This window comes from Bubalus bubalis, chromosome 12, assembly GCF_019923935.1.
Source record: "Bubalus bubalis isolate 160015118507 breed Murrah chromosome 12, NDDB_SH_1, whole genome shotgun sequence".
NCBI classification, from domain to species: Eukaryota; Metazoa; Chordata; class Mammalia; order Artiodactyla; family Bovidae; genus Bubalus; species Bubalus bubalis.
Window position 1 is genome coordinate 94,959,035 of NC_059168.1, and position 7,940 is coordinate 94,966,974.

Here is a 7,940-nt window from a genome sequence, read left to right on the forward strand (position 1 = left end):
GGGGCCAGACCATGCAGGGTCCCCAGAGCTGGTGTGAGGAGCTCAGACTTCCACCCAGGCCTTGGAGGATGTTAGACAGGTTGCTGGTGTGGTTGGATTGGAGTGAATGTTTGGGTGTGAGGAGTGGCGCTAGTGGTAAAGAACCTGCCTGCCAATGCAGGAGACATGGGGTTGACCCCTGGCTTGGGAAGATTCCCTAGAGGAGGGCATGGCAACCCACTCTAGTATTCTTGCCTGGAGAATCCCGTGGACAGAGGAGCCTGATGGGCTACAGTCCATGGGCTCACAAAGCGACTTAGCAGAAGGACTGAGTCAAAGGAGATGAGATGGCGGACGCCATGCGGAGAGCTGCAGGGAAAGTACCGGCCGGGTGTGTCGGGCTGGGAGCCCCCAGGGTCTGGCTTAGGGGCAGCGTTGGGGCTGGTAGTGACCCAGTTGGTGCCTGGGAGCCGTGGAGAGTAGTAGGGCTCTGGGGCTCCAGTTCTCAGCCCTGGGAAGCTAGAGGGCCTCAAGGAACCCCACATTCCCTCACCTGTGTTCCCTTGTCTGAGCCTCAGGGGAGGAACTGTTGCCTTTTGCATCATCTAGGTGGAGGGTGAGGGAGTCCTAAGCTCCACCAGCCACCTGCGGGTGGAGGCCCACACTTAGGCCTGGGACACATTGCTCTGTCCCCACCCCCGGCCCCAGGATCCTCTCCATCAAATGGGGAGAATGAACCTCCCTCCACCCCCCGCCATGGAGCTGCTGTGAGGGTCAAGCATGCTGGTGCTTGGTGAGGGGCCAGAGCTTTGTAGTCCTAGAGTGTGTGGGGAGGAGCCGCTGTGACTCGGCCTTCACACACAGCAGGAGGCAAGTCCTGGCCGCATCCCAACTTCCCAGATGAAGAAACAGAGACTCAGAGAGGCATTCAGCTAGAGGAAAGCTGAGTGCCAAAGAATCGATGCTTTTGAACTGTGGTGTTGGAGAAGACTCCTGAGAGTCCCTTGGACTGCAAGGAAATCCAACCAGTTCATCCTAGAGGAGATCAGCCCTGGGTGTTCATTGGAAGGACCGATGTTGAAGCTGAAACTCCAATACTTTGGCCACCTGATGCGAAGAGCTGACTCATTGGAAAAGACCCTGATGCTGGGAAAGACTGAGGGCAGGAAGAGAAGGGGATGACAGAGGATGAGATGGTTGGATGGCATCACCAACTCGATGGACATGAGTTTGGGTAAACTCCGAGAGTTGGGACAGGGAGGCCTGGTGTGCTGCAGTCCACAGGGTCCCAAAGAGTCAGACATGACTGAACTGAACTGAACAGTCAGGATGCAGTGAGGTCCCTGTCCAGGTCTGCTGTTCCTGGACCTCACTTAGCCTTGGAGCTTCAGGAGGTGGTGAGGCCATGAGGACAGGGCAGGTCAGGGGGTGGAGCATGGAGGGATAGAGGGCAGAGAGGCTGCCTGCTGACCCGAGACTGAAGGCACGGGATCCGGCAGGGCCAGGCCCTCCTGGTTCTTTTTACCATGGAATGCCACAACTGCCCGCTCCCCATCACGGGTTGGCGGACAGGGCAGGACTTGTGTTCACTGGCCAGTGTCTCTACATGTCTCCGGGGCTGCCTGTGCTGTGGTGCCAGGCCAGGCAGTGGGAGATGGGGGCCTCCCAGGCGGTCACCCACCCTCACCCTGGGTCTGTCCCCAGGGGCCGTACATCTTCCTGGTCTATGCCGCCTACAATGGAGAAGTGAGTCCGGGGACCCTGGCTGCTGCTGGGGTGGGATGTGGATGGGGGCGGGTAGGGCTTACTTGTCGGGGGCTCTGCACCCAGCCCGTGGGGGTCGGGGAAGGGTCCCAGCCCTGCCCCTGCCCCATCCTCCAGGTCCGGAGCGCCCTGCAGAGGATGACTGAGAAGAAGGCAGCAGAGGCATTCACGGTGGGCAGGCCTGGGGGCCAAGGGGCGGGAGGTCCCACCTCTGGCAGGGATCCCAGTGGTGATGCCCCTTCCTTTCAGGCTCGCTCCAGTCCCACGGGCCCGGGGTTCCACTCTAGACCCTCATGTCCCTGGGAGGTGGCCAGGGATGACCCCAGAGTCTTGGCTCCACCCCAGAGACACCTGGCTCTTAGAGGTAAGACCACACCACCCTCCAGTCCAAGTGCTACCCGGTGCCCCAGCCTCTCCAGTGCTCAGCCCAAGCATCTGAAAGACAAGGAGACAGGCCCAGGGAGTCCTGAGGCTGCAGGGCCTGGGAGTGGCTTATAAAAGGCTCCTTACCTCCTACCACTCCACCACCAGGCAGCAGGGGTCCCTGGGGGCCCAGCCCAGAGGCAGAGCTTGCCAGAGTCGCCCTCCCTGGGTCTCCATGCAGCAGAGGTGTGGAGGGTTCCTGAAGGCAGGTAGATGGATGGGGTTCGGCGCCCTGAGACAGGGCATGGGTTGAATGACTTCAGGGTCAGGCCAGGAATTGGTGTCCCAGCTCCTACTTCCCCTGCTCTGCACCTTTGGGCGAGTTACTTTCCCTCTCTGGGTCCTGGTTTCTTCAGCGCTAATCTACAAGGTGAATTTTTGAGTGGATTCTTAAAAGAGTTTTTTTTAATAATGAGGTCCCTGTTCAGGGTAGGGGAGCAGAGAGAGACAGCCTCCTGCTTCGGTCTCCTACAGGTTCACCTGCTCAATTGTCTTCCCCCTTCTAGGAACCCATGGCCCCAGGATCCCCACAACCTTCTCCTCCATTGCAGAACCCGAGAGACCGGTGAGGCTGGGTCAGGGGTGGCAGGGCTCAACCAAGGGGCTGGCAGTTGTGACCAGAAGGGTTAGGGAAACCACAGGAATCAGCATGGGGCTGGGGTGGGGGCTTCTCCTGGGGACCCAGGGGGCCTCCTCCATCAACTCCTAGACTGAAGGGTGCTGGGAGCAGCTGGCAGAACCTGAATGCCAAGGCCCCCGGGGGTGGAGCAGTCATCTCCAAGGTAGCCAAGGGCCCCCAGAGCCAGAGGAGCAGGAGAGGGGGACCAGCCCCTGACGGGCCTCCTCTGTCCTCAGGCCGTGGAGCTGACAGCATTCAAGGCTTCAGGTACGGCTCCCACACCCTGGGTGGGGTGTCTCCCTTTTTCCCTTGGTGCCCGGACAGTCCCTCAGCCCCACTGTGTGGGAATGGAAGCGATTTTAGAAGCGACCCCACCCGGCCTCCCACAGTTTGAGAGGCTCTTCCTGTCTCATTCTGCTCCTTGTTGGTGCCTAAAATTCCCCCACTAGCTCCCGGTGGGCTCGGTCAGTGCTCTGAGGAGAGGCTTTCTTAGGGAGTAAGTTTGGGACCCCTTCCCTGGCCTGTGCTGCTGGGACAGGGAGCCATTGGCCTGCCTTCCTCTGTGCGCCCCACGCCCGCCGCCCCACTTCACCCACTCTTAGCGCTCTGGCCAGATGCCTGATGGTCTGAGAGTTCTTCCAAGCCCAACGAGGAGCAAGTACTTTCCCCAAGGCCTCAGTTTCCCCACTGGACAGCTGATGGGGACGTGATGGAGTGGGGGGTGGGGGCCTGTGGGTAGCAGGGCAGGGCCGGGGCCACCTGCTCAAGGAGCACTCATCCTGGCCCAAGGGAAGCCCTCGGGGACCGTAGTCCCTGGCCTCCCACAGTCTTGAACCAGAGACAAGCCTCTGAGGAGCCGACTCAGCACTGCTCAGCCTCCGAAAGCTCGGGGTTCTTTCCAGCCAGGTCCAGAGGCAGGTCTATGGAGCTCTCAGTGGGGCTGAGCTCTGTGCTAAACCTGGGCATCTGGTGGCTCCTTTCATGAGTTGACTGGGGAAAACAGGGGTGTGGTCACCCTCCCATTGTGCCGCTCAGAACGCTGAGGCACAGAGAGGAGCCCTTGACGAGCCAGGGGTCGGGCCCCCACCCCCACAGATGAGGACACTGAGGCCGCAGGAGTCACGTGGGGGTAAGCCTAGGCACATCTGAGCCTGGGTCTGTATGACCCCAAACTCCCAGCCGACCTGCGTCCAGGCGGATGTCCCAGTCCTTCCGTGTCTCAGCTTCCCCTTCTGCAAAATGGGCTGGAGGCGCCCCCTGCAGGCCTGCCGGGAGGGCGCAGGCGTCCTGCAGATGGGGGGCGTGCCGAGCAGGCAGAAAGGCACCCCCCACCCCAGCCTCCCCACCCATCACCCCGCTACACACCTCGGCTCCCAGCCCCCCAGCACCCGCCCCCGCAGGCGCAGCGTCTGTGGGAACAAGAGAGCGGCAGAGGCGCCTCTGCGCTCAAGTGACAGCGCCTTTGTCTCCGCTGAATGGGTGCGTTGCTAAGGCCCCTCGTAGCAACGGAGCCGCTTCCACCTCGGCCTCGGAGGGACCCCCATCCCGCTCCGCCCTCCAGATGCCCTAGGGCCCCCCACCCCACCACGCGACCCACTCAGGTGGCCCGAGCAAGAAGTGCAGGGAAGTGAAGGCTGCCTGCTGGGTATCCCTCCCAGGCCTGCTCCCGCCCCTCCCGAAAGCGCCTGCTGACCCCCGCCACACACACACCCCACACCCCGGCATTGCAGGTGTTCTCCGAAGGGAGAAACTGAGGCTCGGAGAGAGGCTGGGGGAGACTGCCAGGGTCACCCAGGCCAGAATCCCACCCAAAGTCTCCCCCAGCCTCAGTTCCCAGCCCTCTCCCCATCTTGGAAGGGTGGGGCCCCCATCTTGGTTCTCTGCCAGCCCAACCCACAGGGTACACTTGCCTCCCAGGTTTCTAGAGACAGTGCATGGGGATTTTCCTGCAAGCTCCTCTTGGGGACCTCTGAAAGCCCACTGGGGGCCCCTGCCGACCTGCGTGTGGACCACCACCCTCTCCCAGGGCCTCAGCCTCTCCCTCCTGCCAGGGGAACCTTGGCCCCGGAGCTCCCGCGTACCCCGCCAGGTCCCACGGCTCTGTCCCCAGCTTTCTGTCCGTGACCGCCCCTCCCCTCTACCCCGCCCCTCCTGCCGCGAAGTTCTGACAGCCCCCTGGTGTCTCTGGTAATAAACGGTACTGTAGTGACCTTTCCTTCTTTGGGGTCACCCTGGCCTGGGGAGGCAGATGAGACGCCAGGCTCCCTGGGAGGAGGGAGGAACAAGCTACTCTTTGACTTTGCAACTCAAGATGGACCCAATTTCACCATCAGGGTAGGTGTGGCCAACACTAATTAGCACCTACTGTGTACCTGGCTGGTGCTGAGCCTCAGACCACCTCAGAGTTACAGGTCCTTACCTCAGCCCTGAGACCACCATCACCCCTATTGTACAGAGAAGAACTCTGACGGTCAGGGAAGATCTCCATGACTCATACCTCGGTCTCCTAGGCTGGGTGACATAGAGGTGAGGGGTGGCAGTCGTTGTGAGTAGGAGCCATCCAGGCAGCCTGCTCAGAGGAGGCACCACGGCAGGTGGGGTGGCTTCAGGTCAGATGTGTCAGGGCTGCGAGAGGACCCCCAACTGGGAATCTGGCTATGGGACTAGGTCTTGGCATCACTGATTCTGTGGCCTCGGGCAAGATGCTTCTCTGAGGCCTGGTCTCCTCGTGGGCGGAGCCAGTTTCAGAGCGAAGGTGAGCAGGAATGGTGAGGGCTTGGCACCTGGGTGGGCCCCAAGGTAGGGGCTAGGTGAAGGAGAGGCCCAGGGTCTGGTCTTGGGGTGCAAGGCTGTGAACAGCATCCTGCTGATCTCAGCTTGACTCCAGCACTTCTTGGGCCAGAGGCCATGGCGCAGCTGAGGGGCATCAGAGCATCCGCTGGGTGGAAGCGGGGAGGCAGCCATTCCCGATGCAGGTGAGTGGAGGTGGGTTAGGGCTGCATGAGAAGAAGCCCGAGACCCAGCAAGGTACAAGCTGCTCCCAGTTCCCTCTGTGACCTCAGGGTCACTTTCATCCTGGGCCCTGCCTGCATTGAGTCTGAGATAAAAATCTATTCAGGGTATAGTTAACCCACCACACAACACAGGGGTCTGGGTATTTCATTCTGGGGCTGGGGTTTGAATTCCTGGAAGCCTAGTCCATCATCTGCAGAATGGGGGACATCAGACCCACTCTGCAGGGACATGGAGCCATCCTGTGCGTTAGTCCCAGTGCCCAGCATGCAAGGCACTCAGGAAAAGTTGGCCATTGCCAAAGAAGGATGTGACGGAGAGCGTGGGCACACAGACCCTGCAGCCCAGGGGCGGCGATGTCTAAGGTCCCGAAGGTCCCAGGCAGAGAGAGAAGACAGCAGCCTCGGTGGGGAGGAGTGTAGTTCCTGCCTGCCCAGGGAGGATCCAGCAGGACCCCAGGAGGAGTGGCGGGCCGGGCATCACTGCTGAGGTTCACCACCAGGGCACTCAGCCTGGCCTGTTAGGCAGAGCCTGCTGCCCACTAATGTGAGAAAGGAGTGAAGGGGCCAGACCCTGGAGAGGCAGCAAGAGGGTGGTGCTGAACTGGACCGGGCACCTGGTAGCCCCTACTGCCTGTATTTGCAATATCCTGACTTCACTCCCCTCCGGAGCGCCTCTGCCTCCCCACACTCTAATCATATGGGTGGGGGTGGGAGGATGGGGGCGGTCAGGGCTGGGAACCAAGGCGTCCTTTCCAGTCTCCGCAACCCCTGCTCCACTTCCTCCCCCCAACACATTGTCTTTGCTCTTTAGCCAAAATAACCTTAGGTCTCCAAGGGCTTCCCTCATAGATTAGTTGGTAAGGAATCCGCCTGCCATGCAGGAGACCCTGGTTTGATTCCTGGGTTGGGAAGATCTACTGGAGAAGGGATAGGCTACCCACCCCAGTACTCTTGGGCTTCTCTTATGGGTCAGCTGTTTAAGAATCTGCCTGCAGTGCGGGAGACCTGGGTTCGATCCCTGGGTTGGGAAGATCCCCTGGAGGAGAGAAAGGCTACCCACTTCATTTAGGTCCCCACACACTGCTGGTTGACACCCCTCCAGCCTTATGTTCACACTGTTCCCTCTGCCTGGACTGCCCCCAACTCCTGTCGAGCTGGCAAACCCCTGGACATCCTTCAAAACTCAGTTTGGAGGACACCTCTCCTGTGAAGACTTCCTGTCCCCCCAGGAGCAGAATCAACCATTTTGTTATCTTGTGCAGTTACACGATGTATCACATCAGGTTACGATCTGATTAAGACACTCTCCCCTACAAGACTAAACATTCCCCAGGGGCAGGAACCAGGGTATCTGAAGGTGCTACTGCCAAGGTGTCTGCCTCAGGCTGCCTCGCCCTAAAAGAAGTGCTTTTTCCTAATCTGCCCAGAGGCACGGGTGGAGCAGGAGTGACTCTGGGAGTCAATTAGGTTGGTCAAGGTGGGTCAAGGATGGAAGCTTGCGTCTGTGGTTGGCTTTCTCAGTGTGTGACCCTGGAGAGGACAACTCATCTTAGTTTCCTCGTCTGTAATCTGGGGTTGCCACCTACCAAAGTGACTGCGAAGAGCGGATGGGCCGGACCAATGGACAAGGCAGGTGAAGTCCTGGAAGGGCACTTGGAGCAGACCGGAGGAAGCAGTCCTCAGAGGGGGGGCCTTGCTCACTGCTGCCACCAGGTGGCTTGGGTTGGGGGGAGTCGGGGAATCAGTGAGGGGGCCAGGCCCAGGGCCTGTGGGCCGCCGATGGCAGACAGAGAAGAAACGGCCAGCGCCCTGAAGGCAGGTGGGCCCCAGCAGGTGGCCGCCTAAAGTCCCTTGCCCTCTTCTGGATTATAACCCCTGCCTCACGGGGCTCCTGGAGGAACAGTGAAATGACGGGTGGCACACAGCAGACGCTCACTCAACGACTGTTCCCTCCTGCCCAGGGTGGCAGCTGAGATGCAACCAGGGTGCAACTTAGGCTGAGGCTCTGGGAAGCCCAAGCCTCTTCCAGGCCTCCCAGGGTTAGCAGGGACCCAGGGATGAGGTGGGGCCCCAGTAGTGCCTGGTATCCCCCTCCCCAGCCCCCAAACCCCATCTTGCCTCCCCCAGGTTTTGAACCAAAG

General features: G+C 60.4%; 1 protein-coding gene across 1 annotated transcript in view; it reads left to right on the forward strand.

Annotated features, from left to right (window-relative positions):
* The window catches only part of ADGRD2 (adhesion G protein-coupled receptor D2), a 28,580-nt gene extending 23,586 nt beyond the window's left edge, over nt 1-4,994 (forward strand). The window contains exons 22-27 of the mRNA XM_044926333.2: nt 1,684-1,725; nt 1,861-1,914; nt 1,993-2,107; nt 2,673-2,731; nt 3,022-3,052; nt 4,703-4,994. Of these exons, the coding sequence (XP_044782268.2) occupies nt 1,684-1,725; nt 1,861-1,914; nt 1,993-2,107; nt 2,673-2,731; nt 3,022-3,052; nt 4,703-4,710 (309 nt within the window). The 3' untranslated portion in view covers nt 4,711-4,994. The remainder of the gene's footprint in view (nt 1-1,683; nt 1,726-1,860; nt 1,915-1,992; nt 2,108-2,672; nt 2,732-3,021; nt 3,053-4,702) is intronic.
* Nucleotides 4,995-7,940: the final 2,946 nt, after the last annotated feature.